At 45.5% G+C, this 26,126-nt stretch overlaps 2 protein-coding genes across 2 annotated transcripts; both read right to left on the bottom strand.

Annotated features, from left to right (window-relative positions):
* Positions 1-909: 909 nt before the first annotated feature.
* On the bottom strand, positions 910-12,023 carry jakmip1 (janus kinase and microtubule interacting protein 1). Its single transcript, XM_068740013.1, has 21 exons — positions 11,868-12,023; positions 11,269-11,601; positions 10,586-10,747; positions 9,801-10,013; positions 8,877-8,990; positions 8,572-8,718; positions 8,150-8,296; positions 7,635-7,694; positions 6,064-6,192; positions 5,856-5,984; positions 5,592-5,675; positions 4,774-4,836; positions 4,251-4,349; positions 3,342-3,443; positions 3,208-3,261; positions 3,073-3,138; positions 2,868-2,936; positions 2,701-2,778; positions 1,913-2,122; positions 1,161-1,226; positions 910-960 (listed from the first exon to the last, which is right to left on the bottom strand). The coding sequence occupies exons 1-21, from the start codon at positions 12,021-12,023 to the stop codon at positions 910-912; spliced, it is 2,532 nt and encodes an 843-aa protein (XP_068596114.1).
* A 6,117-nt stretch (positions 12,024-18,140) lies between these two features.
* On the bottom strand, positions 18,141-22,958 carry wfs1b (Wolfram syndrome 1b (wolframin)). Its single transcript, XM_068740417.1, has 9 exons — positions 22,592-22,958; positions 22,249-22,328; positions 22,007-22,151; positions 21,713-21,886; positions 21,537-21,617; positions 21,226-21,374; positions 20,821-21,057; positions 20,559-20,677; positions 18,141-20,143 (listed from the first exon to the last, which is right to left on the bottom strand). The coding sequence occupies exons 1-9, from the start codon at positions 22,956-22,958 to the stop codon at positions 18,598-18,600; spliced, it is 2,898 nt and encodes a 965-aa protein (XP_068596518.1). The 3' UTR covers positions 18,141-18,597.
* Positions 22,959-26,126: the final 3,168 nt, after the last annotated feature.

Below are 26,126 nucleotides of genomic sequence, written 5' to 3'. Positions count from 1 at the left end.
ACACACACACACACATCAATAATTCACAGTCAACAGCTTGGTAACCAGTCGTCCAGCATGGGTATTTCTCAGGTTACCCCACCTCCTAATCATCCTGCCCCCCACCCTCTTTAAACTGTACACACATGCCCATATGTGCATTTAGAATTTTTTTGTATGTTACAACCCTAACCCCTTTAAAAACAAATCATTAAAATAAAGATTTTTTAAAATGTATTCTTGAACTTTAAAAAGATCAGAAAGTTGAGATTATTTTGCTGGAATAATAAATGTACAAAATGCAAAGTCTCAAAAAGGTAAGATGGAGGATAACCTGTTCTTTGTGCATCAACAAGCAGCTTCCAGTAAGTTCAGTCTCCGCTCTGAAAACTTGGTTGCCATGTTGTTTCCTGGACACGCCACAGGGGCTGCAAAGATCCTCTGTATCCAGATAGCATTCAGCTCGGCCACCGTTTCACTCAGCCCTGCTCTTTTGGTCTCTGCTTTTGTGTTCCCTGGCTGGGCATTCCTTTCCTCCCCCCCTCAATAAATCCAAGTTTGCTTCTCACAGAGGAGTTAAAGGACGACCATCCTAAACGTCCTCGATAAATAAATACGACTGTAATCTCATGTAAATATGGTCATCGATTACACTTTATATAAATATATATATATATATTTGCACTCCAGGTAAGTGTCTTCTGCAAAAGTGCTTGGTTATCAAAAAGGCCATAGGTTTATGTGAGCCGTCTACAAATACATTAAAAACAATTAAGTTTTGTTTCATCCTCGCTTGCCTCCACAGCACCTTAACACCTAAGAAAAGGGAGAAAAGATACATTTCTTCCTTCATTATTATTATCATTACTATTATAACTGTCTTGAATGCTGATGAGGATGCTACCTGATGTGGGTCCAAGGTCACTTTCATTAAGGCCAAAGAATAAAAGCTAAAGAGAAAAACAAAAAGAGGAACAAAAACTAAAGGAACAAAAGGGGTTTAATCAACAGGTGAAAAAAGAGAGGAGAAAAAGAGTGTGAAGAAGTTAATAAAAACACAGGTTCAGAACACGACTGTAGATGCAGACTCCCACTCTCTTCCTAATCGAGTTATAGTTTGCACTTCATCTCCTGACAATGAGAAGCTTTCTGAAATCAAAAAACGAAATGTCACCGTGTACCTTCTCCTCTATGTCCTTTATTTGTCTCCTTTGCATGTCAAGCCTGTCCTCCAGCGCTCTAATTCTCTGCAAGGCAAAGACAGATGAGGTTAGAAGGTAAAAGCCTGCTCAAATGTCATGCAAGATGATTCAGCAAGATTTGATTCCATCATTGTCTCTGTTTCCATGGTTGCAGTGTGAGCTCAGAATATTCTCAGACATATTAGTTTCTGTCTAAACGTCTTTAAGTGCGTCCAAGGTTAAAAACAAAAAGGAGAAATACACATGATGGTTTATAGTACCCTAAAACAGTCATATTATTATTAGGTAAAAGATGGGGCACAGTTAGATTGTGACCACATTTTACCACTACATGCATGCAGTAAATCACTATATTTCATGAGTAGCTGGTTAAGAATGTGTATACGTTGGTTCAGCGATTAGAAAAACCATGCTGGTGTTAACAAATGAAGTTGAGGGCATCATGGTTGATGCGTTCAATGAATAACATTGGCTGAACAAGCCATGGGTGTAAAGCTACTGTGGAGGCTGCAGAGGGAGGAGGGAGGGACAGTGAATGAGTGGGGAAATATTCAAATCACAATGACACACACACATTCACACAAAATCAGTAGAATAAGAGGCTGCACACACAGGGATACTGCATCTTTTTCATAGAACCAGAGGTCCGGAGGGTTTCAGAGAAGGGCTGAGGGTCAGAGTAAGGGAGTGTTGGGCTCAGTAGCCGAACCAGTCGTTGCTTTATGCCTTACCTGCTGGGCCTGCTGTAGGAGCTCCATGCGCTCCTGTAAGATCTGACTGTCAAACTGCCGGCTCTGCCGGAGAATCTGGCGCCGCAGCTTGTCCACGGCGAGCCTCAGCTCCTCCCTCTGCCTGTCTGTCAGCGACTCGGACACCGCCCGGCATGCTGGCTGCTCCTGCTGCAGAGCGCTATACAGGGTGGCTTCCAGCTCCTCGATCCTCTGCACAGCCGGCCACATAACACATACAGGTACACGAATACACGCACACACGCAGACAGACATGCGCATGCGCGAGCACGCACAGGCATGCACAAACACACACTACTGTGACCAAGGTATAGGGAACAATGTTCCACACCCCACTGGGAGTCATTTAGACTTTACATTAAGTTTCCTAGTGAAGTTAGGGAGCTGGGAACATGAACTAAAACTGACGACATAAGCATAACATATTCAGAAAAGATAATAATCTATTATTTTCTACAACTTGATAAACAATTAAGCTAATATGCATCAGGCCAACAGCCAATCCAGCAGCTCAGACTTCTCAGTTTAGACTTCAGTGGTAAAAGATGCAGTATCCCAGCACAATGCGACAAAGTTTACCTTCATGGAGGATGTTTCAAAATGTTTGTGTGTCATGCCAGAATGACAATGATGCAGGGGCTGCAGTCGTGAATCACATGACCAGAAATCATCACTAGCCTTGGTTGCTGTTGCATGTAAATGAGGACACTCTGTCTATTTGAGCGGTAAACTTTGGATTGGGACAGATTATAGTGCTCTTGGCTCCGTACCATGTAGGCCTGGTCCAAAGTCTGCTTCCTGTAGTCCAGCTCTTCCTCAAGGAAGCCCTTCTGCTTACTGAACAGGTCCTGTAAGAAGACGTCATAGAATATGACACAAGGCACCGCTGTAAGAACAACCTTTTACATTTAGCGTCTTTTTCTTCCGGATCTGATACCTTATCATTTTCCAGGTCGATCATCTTCTGCGTGAGGGCAGACTCTGTACTATCTATCTGCTTCAACCACTGTGCAGAGAGGATTATCAGAAGTTAAAACAAATTATTTTAACATACAGATACAAGCATCTTATGCATTGCGAATAAATGAGTTGTCATGACAGCAAGTGTCCACTAGGTGTCAGTAAAATAAAAGGATACTCACCTTTTCACACAACGAGATCACAGTCCCAGCCTGGATCACGGTGACCTGCTCCTCATTTCTCAGATTCTTAATAAAGTACAACAGAATTACTGTATTACTTATTACTTATCACAACTAAAATGTGCTAGACCTTACCCCATTATCACCCAGGATATCCAACCTCTTCATCAGCTCGGGAATGATGACATCCTGCACAGAGGTCCAAATCCAATTGACTGTACGAAGACTTTAAAGAATAATAAATTGGTTTTGTACAAATAAATTATCACCTTGACTCCTTCCTGATGGCAATATATCTGCAGGGCACTGCTGCTGTTCTCAGGGAACGCAGACATGTGCAGATTGAGGGCAGGAGATCTGCGCTCCCTCTCCTACAGGGTACGCATGTCAACAAAAACTGCCATATAAGCAAGTTCTGAAGTTGTGTTAACAGTTCCTCGTAGCATCAGCGGTGGCGCACTGAGACACAGCATGCAAATGATCGGAAGGGGAATGAATGAGGGATTTACTTACAGGGAGGCGAGAACCCAGAGATTTCAAAGGGAAAGCAAACCAAATGGGTGTTTGGAAACATGCTGGAACTACCGGTACAGAATGAATGGGATCTCAAGCAGATGCTACTCCATCTACATTCACACACAATCTTCATAAACAATGGAAACACATTTGAGTTACGGGTTATTTAATTGATATTCCGAGTGCTACATGCGTCCAAACTTCGAGGTACTAAAACCATACTTCCTTTGGTGTAAATGTATTTTAAGAAAAACACTTGGCAGATTATTATTATTACCACGGATATGAGCTTCCTTAATATGAAAATGTAACTAAATGTTTCACTCACACTCACACACACACACACACACACACACACACACTTGAGACAAAATGAACAAAGATGGGATTGGATCATGAATGTAAACTGGTTTTTATTCAACTAAAATTGCATTCATGTTAACATAAAAAAATGCATTAAAAAATGTTCCAATTCAGAGGAGGAGGTAAAATTACAGCTGCCATGCAAAACAGACACAAACAGAGGAGAACCTGAAAATGCATGAGTGAACTCTACGTATGGCCGTCAATTCGCTGAGTCACTGTATGCAGGCCTTGCATCGAGAGCCGAGATCATTGTTGTCAGTCCCGAGTGACAGTTTGACATTGGTACAGTCTCTTACTTCCAGCTCCAGGACCCTGAACTCCAGCAGCTCATTCTGATCCCTGGCATCCTGGACCTCTGCATGCAGCCTCGTCTCCGTCTGCTGCAACACGCACATCTACAGACACACACATCCACAGACCACATACCGGTGTCACAGTGGCAGCAATTTACACAAACGCTGCTTTAGTGCCCCGTAAAGTCGGCCATATTGCCCTTTGCTGTAAGATACTCCATCACTGCACTTTGTCAAATCAATATTTGTTGGATGCAATATTGGATAAAATATATCACCAGTGCTGAGTCAGCAGAGAGAAACCACCTTAGACTAATAAAAGTACATTTATCTGGCAGTACTTGAAGTATTATGTGTATATAAATACATTAATCCCAAACCTCCAGGTTAAAGTACCTTTATCGTTCATCATCAGGTCCCACTTTTATTTTTCCTTTTGAAATGGTTCCCAGTAAACATTGTATTTATAATAATAATGTTTAAGGTTATGACACATTAAAAGTTATTATAGACTATTTCAGTATACCTTTTCATGAAGTTCCTGGATGGTCCTGAGCATATACTGCTTTTCCTCCACCCATTTTGAATCCTGTATAACAATCAAACAAATCATCAGCAAGAACTGTCCCTGCCAAGAACAGGAAAGTATCCCCATGAGAGGAAGAACTGAATAAAGCAGTCAGAAACACAAAACCTCCCAAGACAAAATGTCCTGTATTTACAAAGGACACATGCAAATGCCCCACAAACACAAAGGAAAAGAGTGGCAGCATTAGTTTATTGACAAATCAAGATCACTGTGGATGAATCAAACCAAATTATTCATTCAAAGGCCCCAATAAAGACAGCAATAAACAGCAATCCGAGGTGAAAACAAGCAAAGCAGGACATCAAAACGACAAAGATGGATGAAGCAACATGCAGAGGTGAAGAATTAAACAATTAAAGGAAGAAAATGCAAAATCCAAAAAAAATTCTACTTAGACTTGACAAGATAGCAGAGCCTTTCCTCTACATAGACTAGGTTTATTTCAGAGTAAAATGTTTACTAGAATTTTGCAAATAGTGAATAAACTAAAATCAATAATAAACTGTATTGTATGATCAGGTCACATTACTGGATTAGAAGTGGTTTCTAATTTAGCCTCGTCTCCAGGCTCACCGCACTAAAAGGTCCAACAAACAGAGGCAGAGCATGCAGGCACACAGTTGGACATTACGTAAGGAGGACGTGACATCAGAGGAGTTTGTGTAGCGGCAGCCCAGAGCAGCCAGAAAGACATGCATGATGGTCAGCGAGAGCAGGACCACGGAGTTCCCGTCACTGTCCCATGTCTTTGTTACCTGCCCCCGCTCGGCCAGGGCCTTCTCCAGGTCGACGACCTTGGCCTGGCACCTGCTGAGCTCCACGTGAAGCTGCTCGCGAGTCTGCAAGGAGATCAACCGTCACATATGAGAAAAAGCAGCATTCTAAGAGCTTCCTTTGCTGTTAATACAAAACAAAAATTCAGCTAATTTACTACACTTGGAAGTTGGATAGTTTTGGAGGACAGCCGGATGATTACCGTAGTAAATATGGTGGACTTGAATAAAAAGATGTGCACGAACCCTGGCCTCCCGCTCAGCATCCAGGGAGCCTCCCGTCTGCTCCTGGAGAAGGGCGTAGGCTCGCTGCAGAGCCTGGTACTCTCGGGTCAGCTGACGGAAACGAAGCTCTGACTCTTCACGGGAAACCGTCTGGATTCAAGTAAAGAAAATAGAGATGGCGACGTGAGACAAATACAACCCTATCAATATAAATGACAGAGTTTCTTACCTCTTCCAAATCCTCCTCTGGAGTTGCAGGTGTGCGGTCAGTGAGATCAGTGTTAAAGGAGGTCAGAGAGGAGGTCTCAGAGTCGACAGACTCCTCATCAAATCCAAAATATGTCTCCACAACATGCCTCTGTGGAGAGGAAGAGCAGAGACATAAATAAAAGTCAAACCTTAAATGCTAGTCCCAAATCTAGAAACCCAAAATTCATGAATATTTCACGTCGGATTTCAGACTGAACAAATTGCAATCACTGATTATTCCACTCCACAACATGTTTATAAAAACTGCTTCCTAGTTTTAAAGGTAAATCAAATCAGATCAGCTCCATTCCATTGATTATGTTTAAGCATCAACTGATCTGCCAGTTAGTTTCACAATTGTTGACTAATCATAAAATATTGTTACAAATTCTAAAAATCACAACATCCTGAAGCCCAACATGTTTTGTCCAAACAACAATCCAAAAGTCCAAAATGAAACCCAAAAGGGGACCCGGCGAATATCTGACTGTTTAAAAGCAACTGAAGGATATTATTACAAAACAATCGACTGAGCAATCGATCATGGCAGCTCTACTTCCTTGTTGCTATGGACCTCCCCAGATCCCCGAGTAACTTACCATCGTGTTTATAAGTCATCTCCTGGCAACCAGAGAAGTAGAGGCAGACGAGAACACAGAGGCAAATGAAGGCAGAGAAGTAGAGGATGAGGAGGATGAGCTCCGTCATGTTGCTACTAGATACAAACACGCGCTCTACCCTAGAAAGAACCCCCCCCCAAATCATTCATCAACCCTTAAACTACGCTGGCTAATCCATGTAGGCTTCTGCAGGTCTTCAGCAAAGTGCACCTGCTTTCTGTTAAACTACAACACAATGGAAAACAGACAATAACGCTACAAGTTCTGGTTTTTCCGTAGGAGCGGTTTGACCATACGCATCTGCTTTAGTCTCATCTGTTCAACTTCTGTCTGAAAGTGCCCAAAAGACTCAATTCAGGATGAAAGGGCCGAGCTGCTGCTCCCGCTGCATCCACCTCGCCAAAGTGACACACGGGAGAAAGTATCCAGCAGCATCCATGAAGCTCCTCCTCCTAGCAACATCATGATCAGCGCAATCTGCCCTGATGCATTACCCGACGCACGCGCGCACGCACACACACACACACACACACACACACACACACACACGCACGCACGTCTGTACATGAGCGATTAGGTATATGCTTTGTTATCAACACACAAAGAGCGAAGAGACAATTTAGGCAAATAAATGTTGTAATGGTCCAGCAATAACACTAAATCTACAAAATAAAGTACCGGTAAAGAACGGGGGGGGGGGGGGGGGGGGGTGTAATTCTCCACTAGCTCTGGCCGTGGTTTATGTCAGAGATGCATGTGTGCACAGCTCAAAGCTCCCAGCTGAGAGAGATCCTGTCATTATTGTCCCCCGAGCCCAATTAAACATAAACGTACGAAACAGAGACCCCTCCACAGATCCGCACGCCACACAAGGGGGCGCCGCTTCGTTAGCCAGCACTGGATTCAAACAGGTTCAATCGTGCTCACTTACTTTGGCCAGTTTGATTGGTTTCCTCCTGTTCTTTTTGTTCGTCGCCAATCGATCACGTTCCTGGAGACAAACACAGCGATCATCGTCTCAACCTGCTCCAGCAGAGTCCGGCCTCACACCGGAGATCTCGGGACGACTCCACGGCTCACAGAGTTCAATGCCGGGTCTCACATGTGTGTAATTTCCTCGTTTAATCAATGTTCACCTTGAATTTAAATACTGTATATTTCTTTTACAGAGTAAAGCTCCTATCTGGATGTTTTTTCTTCCTTTATAGTCTTACTGAACTGCAGCGGTGACGTACGCCCCCTTGTGGTAAGAAACGTAAACCTATCTGTGCTCCAGAGAATCATTAGCATCCATTCACTCAGCGCTGCTTTACTTATTCAGTTACAGCATTAAATTAATGAACATGAAGACGTTACATGTTACAAACACACATTTATTCTTCATAAACCAGGAACAGATATTGTTTATTTCACATTCGACCCCGGTGGTTGGAGCCGAAGCCTGACCTGCGTGAGCGCATCGATGACGCCACGCTGCTCAGACACCTGCAGCTTGAGGAACTCCACTTCCTGCTCCTCGTGGGCGTGGCACAGGTCCGTCAGGGAGCTGGGCCGCCTCAGCTGGAGCTGAGAGGACTGTTGCTGAGGCGGGGGCTGAGAGGATGAGGTTTTTACCTTCTGAGAGAGGAGGAACGAGTTCTGGTCAGAGTCAGAATTAATCGAGGCGTGTCCTTAAATGGCCGGTCATTGTCCCGTTTCCTTTTTTTCATTAACATCTCAGCAGGACGCTCGTGAAGCCGTGCGGTCCCTCTTCCTCTGGAGAACTCGACGTTCAAACGCCAGCGGAACATCCACACTAATTTCTGCTGGTGTTTGAATGTTGAGGGTCAAGAAGAGGAATTTAAGAGTCCAGAAGGAGTTTCTCTCACCATCTCGGCATTTTCTCGGCTCAGATTCTTCAGTTTCTCCTCCATTCTCTGCAGCGTTTGGAGGAGGTCATCGTTCTTCTTAGACAGCCGCTTGTTCTTCTCAAACATTGGCTTCATCTGGCTCTCAGCCTCTCGCACCCGCTTCAACTGGACAAAGGAAACACCGTCATCTCAAGTCTCGACTTCTAGTGACGCAAAGATGGAAGACTTTTGTTAAACGCATCTTTTTTTAATGTGATTTGATTTGTGTAACAATTTGCAAACATTCGTGCGGCTGTGATATTTGTGTTTAGGTACATCCTCACTAGTTCATTCCTTTCATCTGCCAGCAGAGCATTCCTGTCCTCGAGCTTCCTGATGACCGAGAGGAGCTCCGCAATCTTCAACTGGAATCTCCTCATGTCACGCTCCTCCACCTCCTGTGAAGAAGAGGGAGCAAGAGAAGAGGAGCAAAACCAAATCTAAAAAAAAAAAAAAAGGTATTGGACAGAGGAGGGCAGGTGGGTAATTGAAGTGGATGGATAGAGCGGGTTAATTCAGACAGAAGCAGTTCTTTACTCAGGACACAAGAACAAAAGAAAGAGAATAACAAAACAGTTTAGTCTCGCTTTTAGTTCCGTTGATTTAGTTCCAAAAAAGAAACTTCAACATAATGTTGGATCAACAAATGTGGGAAAATCTGCTGGTCTGGGGTCAGGTGAGTTGGTTTTTAACCACAGCCCCTGACCTGATTCTCCGATGCCCAATCAATTATGTATTGATTGGGCTTTAGCCCAAACTAATTTTATTTTTTTTCTTAATAAGTCAGGTGCTGGTCCCACTATTCTTAGCATGCTTTATTATTGTGCTTTTATCCTTGAGTCTGACCTTACATACCGTACATCCTGCTCTCTGTTATTGGAGGGGGGGGGGGGGGGGGGGGCGCTACAAGACAACTTCCTACGAAGGCTGAGGCCAAGAAACACCCCCAACAGAAACAATAGTACCAGCAGGAGCAACAGGAAAATACAGGCACATCCAGAGTCTCAGCAGATAACTGACACTTCAATGCATGTACTGGGACCCATTTTATACCATTTTGGATACATATATATATATATGTATATTATTTTGCAGCTAGTGAAAGATCAAATTCAATCCATTTCTTTCTGCATTATTAAGGTAAAAAGGTAAATGTTGATTTGATGTATCTTTCATGTAAACACTGGGTACGCAATCAGTCCGTGTACCTGGTTGTTCAGAAAGTCGGGGTTGTCCCCCAGCACAGGAACCGCCTCTCTCTTGGGACTGCTATGGTTGTGTCTCTCAGCCTCTCGTACGTGGCCCAGCTGCTCATCCAGGGCATCCTTCTGAAGCTGGAGCCTCTGGGTGTAGCCCGCCTGCAGTCCCAGCTCCTTTTCCAGGGCACACACCACCCGGTCCTTCGACTTCAGCTCATCCATCTTTGAGGGAGGAGGACAGAGTGAAATGCAGTAATAAAATATAGTGCCTCCGCTGGGACTAATGCATGGAGCTTTGTTCTTGCTCTATGTTCACACAATGTCTTCTGACAAATTGGTCCTTGTTGTGCTTCCTTCCACATTTTCTTCTTTAGTGCTGGTATTTCCTGCACTGCCTGTACTCCATCAATCAGCCACCTTTTACCTCAAAATAAACATTCTCTAACATTAACGCCGGTCATTGTAGCCCTTCTGTATGTAATCAGGTTAAAGTCGACCTGCAGAAGACTTGGTTTAGCAGATAAGCAAGAAAAAGATCAGGAAAAGTGCAGCAATTAGGCTGTAATCTTCATACATTAGTGGAAATTAACCGCAGAAGCATGAAAGCAGATGTTGTGAGTGAGGAACTCAAATGTGGTTGGAACAAACAAGCAGCGAGTGATTTCGTCCAGATAACATATCAAAAGGAGATCACACTAATTTAAGGGTTCCAGGGTGAAGTCTGATCATTCTTTTCAGTATCGCAGCACAATATTTGATTATAGCTTCAGTTTATAGTGTGCATCTGGTCTCACCAGGCGCCGGATGTCTCTCTCACAGTCCCGTTTGATGCGGTGCACCTCATCCTGGTGGTGTTGGTAGGCGGTGCGGAGATCTGCTGCTTTGGCCTTATCTGCCTGCTGGGCATTTCCGAGTGCTTCCTCAGCCTGCTTCCTGGCTGCCTTTTGCTCCTGGATCTGCAGAAACACCCCCATACAGACAAAAAATAAATAGTAATATTAACCATGCAGTGAAACAAAAACAACAAAGTATTACTCATTTATAAACACATGTCCATTCCAATCAGATTTACTTAATGATGAATGCTCCGTGTGTCCGGAACGGCTGTAATGGAACAATAGCTTGGCGAGGAACGCTTCCCCCCCCTGCTTCCTGTTTATCAGCACCAAGTTTACAAAAGCTTTACACAGTCCTACAGTAAAAGTTGGCATATACTAAAACATAAACACATGCACGCACGTGATGATTTCTGAATGCTCTCTTTCCAATCAAAAAATAGAGATTGCCCTTACCTATTGCACAAATTTGAGATACAGTTAGAAGCAACAGAAGCGAGCCAGTTGATCGTTGTTAGAAAGTGTTGCTACGCCACAGAGAGGAAGATTTTCTGACACGCAGGCTTGCTTGTATCTCGGGAACACTCGCATGTCGAGGTATTACTGCACTGACTTTCTCCTGCATATAGGGCGGAGCCTACCTCTTGCTGTAGCTTCAGCCTCTCCCCATCAAAAGCTCTCCTGGCTTCTTCACGCGCTTCACAGAGAAGAGCGTTTTTGAGCTTGTCTGCGGCTCCGTCTCTCAGTGCATGTACGAGCGCCTGGAGTCTCTGCACCTCAGCGTCTCGGATCTTGATGGCGCGGGCCAACTCGACGTCGTGCTGCCGCGCCTGACCCTCGCGGATGGACGCCAGCTCACGTAGCTTCTCTTCGTGGAGTTTGGCGCGCAGGTCGGTGAGCGCAACGGCGTGTTTGTGCTGCTCAAGCTCCCGAGCCTGCCGCTGCTCTTGGAGCCGCTCACGGAGCTTACACACCTGAAACAGCAACACATTCATTAATACGAGCCGTGGCAGGCGTGGCACACCCTAGACAAGTCGCCAAGTCTACGCAGTGCCACACAGAAAGACAAACACCCACTCAAGCGGGTTGGGATGGTGGGAAGAAGCCAGAGAGAACCCAGAGAGAACCCACGCAGACTCGGGGAGAACATACAAACTCAACAGAAAAAAACCTCTGTCATTATGTCATTATGTTTCTGCACATAAAGCCTCCATTTCTTCCTCCTCTTCTTCCTCATTACCTTGCCCCGCTCCTGCTGCAGCTCAATTTGGACATCCATGAGTTTGCTCCTCAGCTCCTCATTGGTCACCTGCACTGAATCAGTCATAACCTCAGATTTGTCTGGCTTCCTTCCCTTCTTCAAGGGCGGGGCCGCAGTGGGCGCGGTCGAAGACATAGCACTCTGACTGGCCGATAAAGAGCGGACGCAGCGGGCCGGCCGGGGATGAGAAGGAGGAGTCAGATGCTGCTCCTCCTCCCTGCAAGCGTCATCTTCACAGCCATGCCCAGTCTACATCATCGCTGGATGGGGCCAATGGTTTCCACTGGAGAGAGACGGAGAGACAGAGAGAGTGAGTCGGCTGTAAAAACTGGGTTACAAGACGTGACTGTGCGATAGTGTTGGGCCGCGCACGTGGCCTGCTGGCGTCTGGAGGACACACACTATTTCGGGACTACAACACTCTACTCTGATGCTCTCTTCTGCCCAACACATCCCCACCTAGGAAATGTATCATCATCCTGTTCCAGTCCCAGGGCGGGACTTGGAAGACTCGTAGTGCATGAAGGCGTGTCTGCCCCACAGAGGTCATGGTCGCTGGCCTCACACACCAACAGCACGGCTGCTCTGTTCTGGGCCTGCGAGATTATAAACCTTTACATAAAACAGTTCTTTGTTCATCTTCACACGTTCTCATCATGGAATATATTAGTTTCAAATATCTGATTGATTTTTTTTTTCCCTTTAACTCTTCGGGCCAGGCGACTCCTCATCCACTGCCAATCGATCCTTCCCACTTTCCCCCCCTCAGCACGGTGCAGGCTGTCATTCTCTCACGTTGCGCATTTATAGATGTCTCCTCTCATCTCTAGACATTAGTGTAACCCACTAACGTCAGTCTCCCCCCTCCCCCAACTATAAAAAAATAAGATAAAACAAAATAAGATAAAAGAATGCTGAAGCATTACGTCATACGACATACTCGGATGGCAGCAATAGTTACCAAGGCAACCCTTGCTCGCCAATTCTCGATTCCTCTCATAGCAAAGGATGATGGGAAGCAGGATTCTCAGGGTGGATTTGAGAAACACACACACAAAGAATCTATTAAATAGAAGATGTCCAGGCGACAAAAAAAAACCTCCATATGCACAAAAGATTCTGTTATCTGGTCCGATCTGAGGCGTTGCTGCTGCTGGGGGGGGGGGGGGGGGGGGCTTTCTTCCACAAGGATTTCTACACAACATGCAGTCAAGCAATAGAACCAGTAGAGAAGGGAGAGAAAAAGAATGAGAGGAAAGCGCAGAAGGGGATTAACCCGATGAGAGAGAAGTAGAAAAGGATGAAGCACAATGGGAAAAGGTGCTCAACGAGACCTTCCAGGTGTCCCCTCGCTTCAATGGGTGATCTCATGCACAGACACAGGACAACCAGGGACAGACGTCTGACAGCTCGTTCGTACAGACACCAAAAGGTCTTTGCATTTATTCACATTTAAAAACAAATGTGCGTTTAATAAGACCCAGACTACGCCTGGCAAAAACATCTGCATAAGAACAGGCGATATATTCCATCAAAGCAGCCACGTGATCCCACGCTGGAAGCCATGAACTAACTGAGAGATTTTATAGGGGAAAATGGAACATTTTATAGGAACGCCAAGAAGCTCACAAGAAACTTTAATGTTCATGGAAGGATGTAATAGACCTCCATTACCCAGCAGTCACCAGCGTGAAGCGCCTCGGTGTTTAAACAGAAACCTTTCAGCAGAAAGACTGACGGCCACGATGAAAAAGGTTATCACCGCTCCTATGTAGCAACGAGACAATCTGTTCAAGAGTTAAGGCACTTCATGGAGGCTACAAGGAAGACGTTTTGAAACGGTCTGCAGTTGTTGAGGAGTTTCACAAATCGAGCAAATTGCTGATTAAGAAATGGTGTCAAGAACAAATCAACATCAAAAGCAAATGAGATAATGACTGTAACAGGTATAGCATCCACAGAACATGAGGACGGTACCTGGATACCATGAGCTGGTGTTCATAGTAGTACCTGTGGAGCGGCAGGCCAGGGGGCTGGTTCACATTTTCAATTATCGGGGCATTATAATGGGGGGGGGCCTCAATCTGAGTCTGAAGCCTTATTACACACTTCTAGATGGGCCTCGTCAGACCTACAAACAGCCCCCCCCACACACACACACACACACGCAGCAGATGGACTCACTGCTGTGTTTACTGAGGGTGAGGCCAGACAAACAGAAATGCTTCTGTTCACGTCACACATTCATTACCATCATTCTATGATTCTCATGTGTCTTTTATCTGAACACAGCATCAACAAAAACAGCTCGAGCCCCACTCCACTCCAGACACCCCCCCCCCCCCCCACACACACAGCAGTTTTCTAAATTCCCACTGAAAGCCTGAGGAACTGAGGTAAGTGCAAAACGAGTGAATCATGAGACCGAAAAACTTCTCAAGTTACAACTAACCCCGATGATTAGCCAAACATCAACACGATCTCTGTCTCTCATTGTGCCGCTGTCACAGTTGCTAGTTTGATTGCTACCGTTAGGGCTATAAAGACAGCTAATGAATTAACGTGGACCTTCGTTGTTGAAGTGACTCTTTGCCCTCTGAATGCAACAAACATGGAAACCCGTCTTTGTATTAATAACATGGGATGGTTTATGTCTTATAATGAATGAAGCGACGTGATGAGAGGGGCATGCACATGTGGGTTAAGGTCCCGAGGGATTAGCTGGGAGCCAACCCACAGTGGGAGGATGACAAACGCCAGGGAGCGGTGGGAGAGTCGGGATTCTGAATGAAGAACGAGTGGGAGGATTTGGGATGTGGGAAAGGAGAATAAATACAACGACCATAACGAGTGGAAAGCTGCTACGGCATCAAATGGATGTTTAACTTACATAAAGTACACTGTCAGGGTGAGGTCAGGGGGGGGGGGGGGGGGGGGGGGGTTGTAATTAAATAATAATAACTGGTGACGTGCCCCAGTAGACTCGCCTGATTACAGATACCCTTCATCAGGATAACTTCATCCACACACACAACGAGCAGTTTACGTTAACATGCCCTGAGCAGGCTGACGTGCGACACATGTGCGCGTCTGGGTCCAGAGCCGGTGAACCCGAGCCCGGTGGACACGGCGGAGGCCACGCGTGGGGGGGGGGCACGTTGCGGTCACGCTGAGGCGGCTCCACGCAGTGCGGGTCGGCTCTCCGACGAGCTGTCAGATGATTACCGGGCTGCTGGAAGGAGCGCTGTTCTAATCTGCCTGTGCGTGTCGCCAACCACACCCCACGGCGGCACGCACGCACGCACGCACGCACGGGTCTGCCGCAGCATCCTCCAGCCACAGAGAGTCCGGGTGTCCTCGTTCGTTCGTGGGGCTGCTGCTCCGGATCCGACCACCCACCGAATAATGTGTTTTTATTCCGTTTCCTCCCGTGACGTCAGAGACGACGGGAGGAATCACCCGTAGTCCGGCGGATCGTTAATTAACGCACGTCCGCGTTCCCATCCCGTTTCATACTTCCTCTTTGGCACGGCTGAGCCAGACATCAAACAAATCACGCAGGTTTTCCCCGCAATGCAGCCACGATTACGCGCCCCGTTCGGCCCGTCCAAAGGCTTGGATGAGGATGAACTCACCTCGGAGCGTCCGGAAAGATGTCGCTGAACGCAGGAACGCTTCGGGACTCCGCTCCCCGGCGCTAACGCGCACTTTACAGCAGTTTCCCACCGGGGAAACGTGACCCTCCAGCTCTGCGGGCTGCTTCCTCACGGTGACACTTCGCTCCACCACGCCCACATTCACGCAAGCACAGTGGGGTGCGCGGTGACGTCATTCGTTCCTGTACATTGAATGGATACAACTGAACAGATATCAATAAATAAAACCGGGGGGGGCAGGCGGGCGGCGCCGGTAACGTGACAGAAGCGCGACACCTGACTGCGTGTTCAAGGATGACACCGCGCGCGGTAAAAGCGTCCTTACGCTGCGGGCGGAGGAGAAACGTTACGTCATGACGTACGACGACGAGACGCCGACAGTAATATTAAACCAAAAAAAAACGATTTAAACTTGGTCCTTCTTTGGTCTGACCCATTTTAATCTGACAAAGAAAGATAACTCTGATGTATAAACAAGTCAATCACCAAAACACTATTGTGTATTTTATGTATTAATACATCTTATTAATTACTGTACTTTGTGTTTCTTTACCTTATGTCAAACTAAATCTTCGCTCTCTATCTTCATTAATAGCTTTAAATCAAAATGTTTATTTATTTGGGGGGGTCCAGTGCCTTGTAATTCACCATGAAAGCAGGTGAATCATTTCACAGCATGAAAATGGCATGAGTTTGACCCAGATTCTGGAGTAAGCGTTACTTCTGCACCGCTGCTGCGCCAGCGTGCCATTCACAGACCATCATCCAAGCTGCGGATGCAGCATATATACGCAGCCCGTTGCTGGAGGGCAACACAAACAAGCGCAAAAAAGAAGAGCACCCTGTCACGGGTATACGTTTCAGTCATCCACTTCATGTCCTCTCTTGCAGGGGTCACTCACTTTTCCGTACTCTTTACAGCAGCGTTGATTGGGAGAAGACACAATATTCGGGTTCTTGCCGAGATCATCACACACAAAAGCAAACAACAGACATTGTGGCTGCAGGCAGAGAATGAGGAGGATGCGTGTCCTTTCATTGCTGGAGAATTGACCCATAGTAAATGTGTGTCGGCGAGTGTAATTAGTGATCTTGTTAATTGTTTTGCCTGAGGATTTTTTCTGTTTCCCACAATGTGGCACTCTGTGTAGTGAGCCTGTTTTTTGTACAGTGTTCTTTCAGAAAGAATGGGAGAGTTCGAAGAAAGAAGATAAAAACAAATTGTGTTTTATATACTTCCCAGAGACTGGCCTGGCCTGAATGGACTAGTTACAGAACCATCTTAATGACTTCATGGGAAGAAGGAAACAGTGCTGCTAATTGGCAGTGATAACAGCATTATTCCAACTCATCAGCTTTGTTATGAGCAGCACAGTAATGTGAGGAGTCACTGTTTTTATTAAATTAACATAATCATCTTAGGGCTTTGGAATATCTATGAGAGAATGGATTTAACCTATTCATGACTGCTGGTGGATTCAACTTTTGGAGGCAGCATTTGGTACGAGTCTGAAGGGACCAGAGAATGGAGAATATCAGACACCTCTCATTTCATTTCTGACGCCAGCCCTTAAACTGACCTATTTTCCATCAAAGTCCCGTCTGGAGTGCGCCTGATGACGTAACACTTTCATACGGAGTTAATCAGGCTTCCTAGGCATGAGTCGGCACTGATAGTGACTAATATGAGACTTTATCCAAAAATCCTAATTCAACATATGGAAATAACATGTAAAGTGTCAGGATCAGCAGTTTTGGTCACAGTAAAAATGCTCATTCATTGAGTCTGACTCTGAGAACCGAACACATTTACTTGGAGATTTGCATAGTCAAAGGATTTGTACTATAACAAGCTCAATGCAAATATCCGTCTTGAGCTCGTTTACCTAATTTAGATAGAATTGTATCTCTCAGTGCGTCCATTTTCCAGCTCAATTAAAAGACAGATTTCCTAATGTAAACTGAAGCTGTGGATGCATAAGACTCGAACCAGTCGAAGGTTCTTGCTCATCCGTATAAGTAGATTGTGTTAATCTGTTTATCGAGAGTCATTTACATAAAACGCCTCAAAGCAGCTGCGATCACAGCCCACATTTCATTCTTTCCCCACAATGCTGTGCTTTTTATTACATTTCTTTCATCTCATTCCATTGCCTGTCCCGTCTGTCTGTTCTCCTATCCCCTTGTTTTTCCGAGTCCCGTTGATGGAACGCTGCATTGTATGTGTATGTGAGCATTAATTTACACTTAAGAACATCGTTTCTAATTCTTAGTATCTTATGTTTGCACCAAATTAGCAGACCTGCTGCAATTTAAAAAACTATGTTTGGTTGAACAATGAATCCGAGAGGATGTGAGGTTTCAGCCCTTTACTCGTCCCCTACGCTGATGGGAAGGTGGGTGTAAGAGCATGCTGAAAGAAATGGGGTTTAGAAAAGTAAATTAATAAATAGATATAGATGCAGGTTGGCTGGTAGATCACAATGTATTTATTTACAGAAAGCATTTGTAAATTATATTCACCAACCATTTCAAAATCGCATTCTGTACACACTTTGTGGTGTTACATGATTAAAACTTAACAGCAAAGGGTTCCATTAAAAGCTGTCGTCGGCATTACAGCCATGTGTAGACCAATAAACTCTGATATATTATTATTTTATATATTTATATCTGGAGGTCAGAGGCACAGGCAGGTTCAGTAGTCAGAGCGTTTAAGACGACAACAAAAATCCAAAATGCTTCATTCATAGAATCGTCGATGACGAACACGTCGAGCTTGACCTGGATGAAGTGATCGGTTTGTCTTCACCTTATCGACAGTAAATGAATTATTCTGGTATATTCGAGCTTCATTAATCTTACTGTTCTATGGAGTACATCCTCACACACTTTGGCTCAAAATATATAAGAATGCAAACACACACACACACACACAAGACGCAAACCTGTCTGATTATCTATCCGCCTTTTGCAGCGCGACAGAACCGCCAGCACGGCGTTGCAGAATCATAGATAGTGTCGTCATGGCTGTACAACTCGTGCGTATTGATTTATCCCCGCTGCTGAGGCGAGGCCTCCGCGCCCGTCTCTGGGTTTTGCTCCAGCTGGGCCGACAGGAAGGGCTTGAAGAAGAAGTCGAACCCAAACTGCAGCGCGTACCGAGCCGTGCGCCTCCAGTCGTGCTCTATCTTGCACTGTTTGCAGCTGAGCTTGTCGTCAGCGGAGCACGACATGCAGTCGATGGCCTTCAGTTCAAACACGGGCCATTTGGAGCCCAGACGGCCCTCCAGTATTGTGCTGAACTCCACCACACTCCCCGTTTTTAAGTGTAAAAGCACCGCTTTGAACTCATTGCTGGCCTTCAGAACTATGTCCTTAGTCGCATCTTCGTCCTCTATGACCGTCCCGTTCCTCGTCTTCCTTTCCAGCGGCATGCCCATTGTGACCTCAAATTTGTACCGGTCGAATCGCTTGATGTGGCATTCGTGCTTGGCCAGGTTTTGGAGCTTACACAGGGGATCCCCCGGAGGAGGAGCCGGCGCCGGCAGAGGCCGGGGCACGGCCGCGACCTTTTTGACCTCCTCGCATAAAGGATAAGGCTCCCCATACAAACACCGCATCCAGTCCCCGACAAATACAGGCAGCAGGTTGATAACTGAATGCGGCCCGTTCTCAATGTCAGTCACGCGGACGTATTTGAAGCGGCCAGTCCAGGTGACGCGATGTCCTTCGAGGTGGGAACAGAGAATCTGAGTCTGGGCCATGCTGGACTCTTTCCAGACCTGCGGGCCGCAGAGGCCGCTGTACTCGGGCCACGTCAGGGTGGAGTTATAAACCTTCATGCCCTCAGACCTGTAAACATACATCCAGCAGAAAAGCACCACCGCGCTGATCCACACCAGGATGAGCTTTACGATGCTGCTCCGTGACAAAGAGTGGAAAACCACAATGGGGTTGAGGCTGAAACGGGTCCAGAGCCTCAACACCACAGGCACGAAGCAAACTGTCACCGTGACCGCCATCTTAGTCAGCTCCAGGGCGAAGAACCACTGCAATAGCTGGACGATGAGCATCGCCGCCACGCCCAGGGAGAGTATAGGGAGGGCGAAAAGAAAGAGGAAGTAGCCGACACAGGTGCGTATCAGACCCATTGCAGTGGCGTTAGTCAGGAGCACCAAGGTGAGCTCACACCAGGTGAAGCACACCAGGTAGGGCACCAGACACAGGTAGGTGCCATGAAAGCCTCTGAGCTGGGCCATACGGAACAGGAGATAGAAAAGGTGTCCATAAAGAAGACACGGCATCCCCAGGTTCAGCGCCACTACGTCCCCGATAGGCACAGAGATGAACGTCATCCCGAAGACCCGCAGAAACCAGGAGGAGTCTGGGGGGAGGAGGAGCGTAAGGGAGCAGGCTCCACAGAGGACCTCGGTGAGGAGGGCCTTCCGAGCAAAGACCTGAGCAGAGGCGTGAAGGCTGAGGAAGGCGGTGACGGTGAAGAAGAGACCCACGGCAGCCAACTCTGAGCAGGGGATCCAGGATTTATCGGCCACGGGGAAGGAGAAAACGGCAAATACCACCGAGAGCAGGAAGGAGCTGAGAGGACAAAGAGACACACGACACACGTCTCAACAGCACAATCAATTAGATTTTTTCATTTGTTTCGCACAATACACAATTTGCCATCTAAATTTCCCTCGTGTTTTTTTTAACTGTTTATTTTGAGAATAATGCGAAACAGCCACGTCTTTTCCATTTATCTTTGAAAAGCCTTTTATGAAATGATTCACTGCCATTATTATTATCACCGTCGTCTTTGTGACCTTTTTTTAGGTCATCACAATGGCAAACATTACATTACTGCAACAAGAAAATGCTAAATTGATTTGTCAAACCAGTAAAACCTGAACAAAACCAACAAAACACTTGCAAGCGAAGAACGAGGAGTCAAGAGCGGGGAGGCGCGTCGGGGAGTCAACGCGTCTCCACGTGGATTCACGGTAATACTTACAGATAAGGCTCCAAGTGTGTCCAGCCAAAGTTGGTCTCAGCCTGCTCCAAATCTAGACCGGGTTCAAAGTGGGCCAGCAGGTCTGTCAGGGCCCGGAAGTTTTCCCACGCTTTGGAATTCTGTGGGGGAAAATTATATTTCTTGCACTTACTGCTGTTTTCTCAGATTAGTTCATATATAACTACCGTACATAACTTTATAACCTCTGGTTGGAAAATGAATGTCGTCATAATCAGCAATACAATATTCCATGACCACAAACCTGAAACACCCGCAGGGTGCAGACAACCATGGAGAAGAACGACAGGTAGAAAACCAGGAGAGGAATGGAGAAGACAAAGAACTCGATGGTGAGGTTGGAGATGATGAAGAAAAAGATGAGCGCATTGACGTGATGAGTGGGGATCAAGGTGCTGAGCCACTGCATGCCGGCCCGTGACGCCCAGTCGATGAGGTGCTCCTTGATCTCCAGCAAAGCGTAGAGAGGGAACTTCAGCATCTGGCGGGAGCCCGAGAAAGAGAGGGAGGAGCAGGCGAATTTCATCGAGATGAAATGTGAAGACGTTCAATCGTGTAGTTTGACTCAAATATTCAAATGCAACACGCATTTCAATGGATGCTTAACGGCGTTACAGAGAGATCCGGATTACGTGAGAGAGATCATTACCTTTTGGTGTAAAGGCAATTCATCTGGATTCTTCACGACCACGTCGTCGTCATCCCCTCCTGCTGCAGCCATGACCGGCGAAGGCGTGATGCCCCGAGCGTACTTCTTAGTCATCTCGACAAAGTCGTCCAGACCGACGTGGGAGCCGGCTGCAGAGACACGTGATGGAAACGGGTGTACAGTTTTCTTAAGTTTTGAAACATGAATAAATTAAAACATTTAGTCCCCCTTAAAAGATCTACGGCATTACGAGCAGGCAAAGAACGTAGCGAGCACACCCTGCATGCCGGGGTCACGTTAAGCCTACACACCCTGGCTGGTGACCATCGTCTCCAGGACTCGCCTCTGTTTCTTGGTAGAGCTGTTCAGTGGGCCCGGGGAGATTGGTTTACCTGTAGACGCACAAGGAAAGCACAATTCTTAGCCTCTGTAAAAAAAAGAATGTGACGACACATTTTATTTTGTATCTCGCACTGTGAAACCGTACCTGGCTCCGCGTGCACGTGCTCAACATTCTCCAGCATCTCGGACACAGCCATCGTCTTCTTCTTCTCCGGATTTAATTTCCAGTACATTAGCAGAGCTGCTTTCCTAACTCCTCTCTCGAAACGCGTCTCAGTACACAACTTCTTCACCTCCTCAAAGTTCTCCAGAGTGATGCCTGAAAAACGGACGCATGCGAAATGTGCACACTGAGGACGCATCGGCTAAATTTGAATTCATTTCAGCGTCGGTTTGCTGCCGGTCACGGACCGAGGGTCACAGCGGGAGCTGCCGGTACCTTTCCTGGCGGCTAGGCATCGCTGCAGCAGCTTGACTGCATCTCTCCGGCCTTGTTTAGCAGCCTGGATGAGCCAAGTGACGGCGGTACAGTTGTTCAACTCCTCGTCTGCTTCGTCCGCTAACGCCAGGAAGTAACGCCCCATCTGGACACAGACACACACTCCGTTTCTGTGGCTTATCCATCTCATGATCCATCAATCGCATCAGCATCTCATGCATCGCTTAGCCACTGGAAATAACCTTTGCCTGTGCTTTAGCATCTCCTGACTTTGCTCTCTCCTCGAGGTCCTCCAAACTGGCCTCCTCCTCCTCAGGGTCTTCTGAAGGGGAAACAGGAAATGAGTTAGCAAACACTGAATGTCATCGGTCGCTGTCCTGAGTACAAAAATACAGCGCCGATTCAAAATGAACCAAAAAGATTCAAATCCAGCGGTAAAGAAATAGATGCTGATAATTTGGGAAAGAATTAGGTGATCATTCAAAATTATCCAAATTACACGTTCTTGTGGGACAATAAAGATTTGAACAGAAATTGAAAAAGTTTAAACTGTTCAATAAAGATTTTAAAGTTGTGAAAGGCCACCTGGTTCTGGTGTGAGAGGAGGAGGCTGCGGAGCCTTGGCAGCAGCTGTAGATCCAGGGTGGGGGTTGTCTATTGCCGAAGCATTAAGTTGAGACCTGCCAACTTGAGAAGGGGTCCTGACGGGCTGGCAGAGAGGGGGGGCAGGCGACGTGGATTGAGATGAAGAGCAAAAAGAAAGACCTGGAGATTTCTGAGGAGAGGCAGGAGAGGATGAGGATGCTGTTGGCATGGAGAGTTTTTGTTTAGGGGTCAGTTTGACTGGGGAGGATGATGAGCTGGTTGTGGAATGGTCTGGTCTCAGAGTGGAGGAAGAGGAGGAGGGAGTGAGGTTTGGTCTGGCGGTGTTGCCAGTCATTGTTGGTTCCATGGCTGAAAAACAGACGGGAAAAATGAAACGTAATCACAATCACAGTCATGTTTGAGAAGGTCTGAAAACAGCAACGATACAAGTCTAATGATATGCTAGCTCGTCTGCAGTAGCGCAATGTGTTCGAGGTGTAAGCGCTGAGAGAATCATCATCCAAATAAAGGTTCGAATAGATTTAGTCACTGACAACCTGACTTAGTGCAAAAAAAGGAGAAACCATTGCGTAGTTAAAAATAAGCTCTGATCATGTGATTCGTTCCAACCACAACTTTATGTCTTCGTTAGAGAAAACCCGGATTTGTAACCTGGTGTTTACATTATTACAGGATTGTGCGAGCCCTGAAGCTTTACATTAGCCAGCCAGAGGAGGCATCAACTGGTGGAGTGGATGCGAAAATGATCCTAATATAGCGACACTTTATAAAAATAAAAAAAAGGTTTCCATTAAAGCGTCTTTATAGAGCTGCGTGATTTGCATGTAAATATTACATGAATAAAAGTAAAGAGGCAGGTAGCTGCGCAGAATAACAGTTTTTGTTGCTTATGCTAGCATGCGTGTTCTTTAAATGTGTCACCGCTGTTGTGCCGCTCACCTTTATGGCGACGAAATCCGGTTTAGTTTGAATCTTCCAAATAAAAAAATAAAAAGTTAGAAAATGGAGAAATCTTTCTTTGACAATGACTGTCTCCAAATCATTCCTCCTGTTTTTCTATCATATTCCTTTTAGCTGGCACTTTTACTGTTTTCCTAAACCTAAAGCCTACTGCTCCATTCGACAGCCCACTTCGTATTTTGCGTTCTGTGATTGGACAAGGATGAGGACGCGCTCGGAAAAACGTGCAATTTCATTGGCTTTCAAAGTGAGGAAGTAGAAATGATTTCTCTCAGTCAAAATCAATCAATTATCGAAATATGTTATACTTTAACTGTATGATTTAGTGTGTGTCTGATATCAGTAATAGCTTACTGATAATAAAAAAAAACACGCGTGCAATATAGGAAATTATAATATCTTACAGATCTGTTTCTATAATAGAGCTAAAGAGTAATTTTAACCCCTCCTCTTTTTAAATCATCAATCGATTTTTAAGACTGTGGAGAGCTGTGGAGCTTTCTGATCACAAGCATGATTCCAAATTAATCAGAATATTTTTCAACTGAAAAAAAAATTGAAATCATTTTACTCCTACATTGCGGGCACATTTTAAAATGAGAAAAAAAACTTTTTTTTCTTCCATTTTTCTGATATCCGTTTCTGAAACAAAGAAGGAAATGTCAAAAGATTCGCAATCTAAAGTTTGTCAGTAGAGCTGTAATAATAGCGTACTGACACTAGGTGGCGCCTCCGACCGCATCACTACAGCAGTATCAACGGAATATGACGCCTTTCAGGCAGAATAAACTGAAGCAATTACGTATTCGCCTTTTTATAATGGTCCTGGGACTATATCCTCTCATTCCAAGAACTAGTACACTCAGTGTAAACCTACCCTAAAGAAGCTGTTCAGTGGTAACACAAAAATGTAAGCTCCTTGGAGGAGGTAAAAAAAAAAAAATCAACGATCTATATTCATTGGATGCAATTTGTTGAAATATTTATTCCCAAAAAAAGAAAAAAAAAGCATTATTTATAAATGTCCATTTGACAATCAACATACATTAACACAAAATGTGACATTAGTCGGTTGGGACAAGGATTATAATTGGCATTTTTATAAAGAAAAGGAGAAGAAAAGAATAAATCTCAAAAATAAAATCTTCTGCACGTCAGCAAAGTATAATGAGTGAGGAAGGCTGAGGAGACCGACGTCCCATCTCTGCTGCAGCCTCAGAGGCAATCAATAGTCAATACAGAGAATCAAGTCCGCAGTCCATTACCGATATTTAAAAAAGAAACGCCTCAAATTTATTTAAACAGAATTGATATATACAGACACGCCCTTCCATATATTTTTTTTGTCTTTTTTTATTTAAGAGAACAATAATGTTCTGGCTTCCAAGTTTCCGTCAAGTTAGAAACTGATTCTTGGACAGCTTCATTCAAAATGTACATTTAAGTGTGTGAAATGAACATTGGTAAACATGCTTCAGCGTCCAAAGACACAAATGCGGGTAGGAGAGGTTTGTCCTCTATGGTGACTCGTGCTGCATGGGGCCCCTGGGGGGGGCCTGAAGCTTTTGTACAGCTGGGTCTAAATGAAGGCAACCAAGTCAGTCAGTCAATTGATAAAACACCTATAGTCTAAATTGGTTTGACATGCAGCATCTTTTTTGCTCGATTGTTAAAGTTATTTATTTAGTTCGTTTATTTAAATATATATATAGAACTTTTTTTCCCCTTGATTTGACTTGTATTAAAAGGCAAAGTGGAACACAATGTAGCCCCAGACCAGGAGCAGAATCCACAGTCTGAGATGTTGAAGGCCAAAGAAATCACTGATGGTTGTGGAGCAGATGTTCGGGCAGTGCGTCCTCACATCTGTCTGCTTCTGTCTGCAGGACTAAATGTGTAACCTCAACACTGACCACGATCCATTTGAGCTCAGAGGTGACTGGCTGCACTCAAGGAGGGGGGGTCCTGAGTTCATCCTTGAAGAGCAGGTCATCACAGCTACCATCATTAACATGATCAACAAGCTGTAAGAACAGAAGCGGGGGCTCATTGATCTGTAATCAAACAAACAGCCACTTACATAAATGACCCATTTTTCATTAGTGTTTGTGTTAAACAAAATAGTGAAGAAGGGATTATAATTTGCTTGAGTAAACAAAGAAAGGAGAGGAGGTGGAGAAAGCACAAAAAAAGATTTAAGGATAAAAATAAGTAAACACGCACATGTAAACATCTCTCCAATCTATGCAGCTGAGCTGCAGCAATCAACAAACAACCGAGCACAATCCAGGGATTAACAATCAAGAAATCCACTATTTTATAATCCGGAATCCATTGTGTAATCCAGCCTGTTCCCCTTCTAGCCCTTTCTAGGTCCGCTCAGTCCTGGGAAGCTGGGGAGGAGGTGATGGAGCGTGTCAGAGTGGACCGAGAGGCGAGGACGTGTGTTTATGGGTACGGTAGGCATATTCCTGTGGGTACATCTGTACATTCTGGCACAGCCGTGTGAGCAAGCGTGGACTCGTTTGTATCCCCCCCCGCTGGCGTTCGCCCT

The sequence above is a fragment of the Brachionichthys hirsutus genome, chromosome 6 (assembly GCF_040956055.1).
Source record: "Brachionichthys hirsutus isolate HB-005 chromosome 6, CSIRO-AGI_Bhir_v1, whole genome shotgun sequence".
Classification (NCBI taxonomy): domain Eukaryota; kingdom Metazoa; phylum Chordata; class Actinopteri; order Lophiiformes; family Brachionichthyidae; genus Brachionichthys; species Brachionichthys hirsutus.
This window is presented reverse-complemented; position numbering and strand designations above follow the sequence as displayed.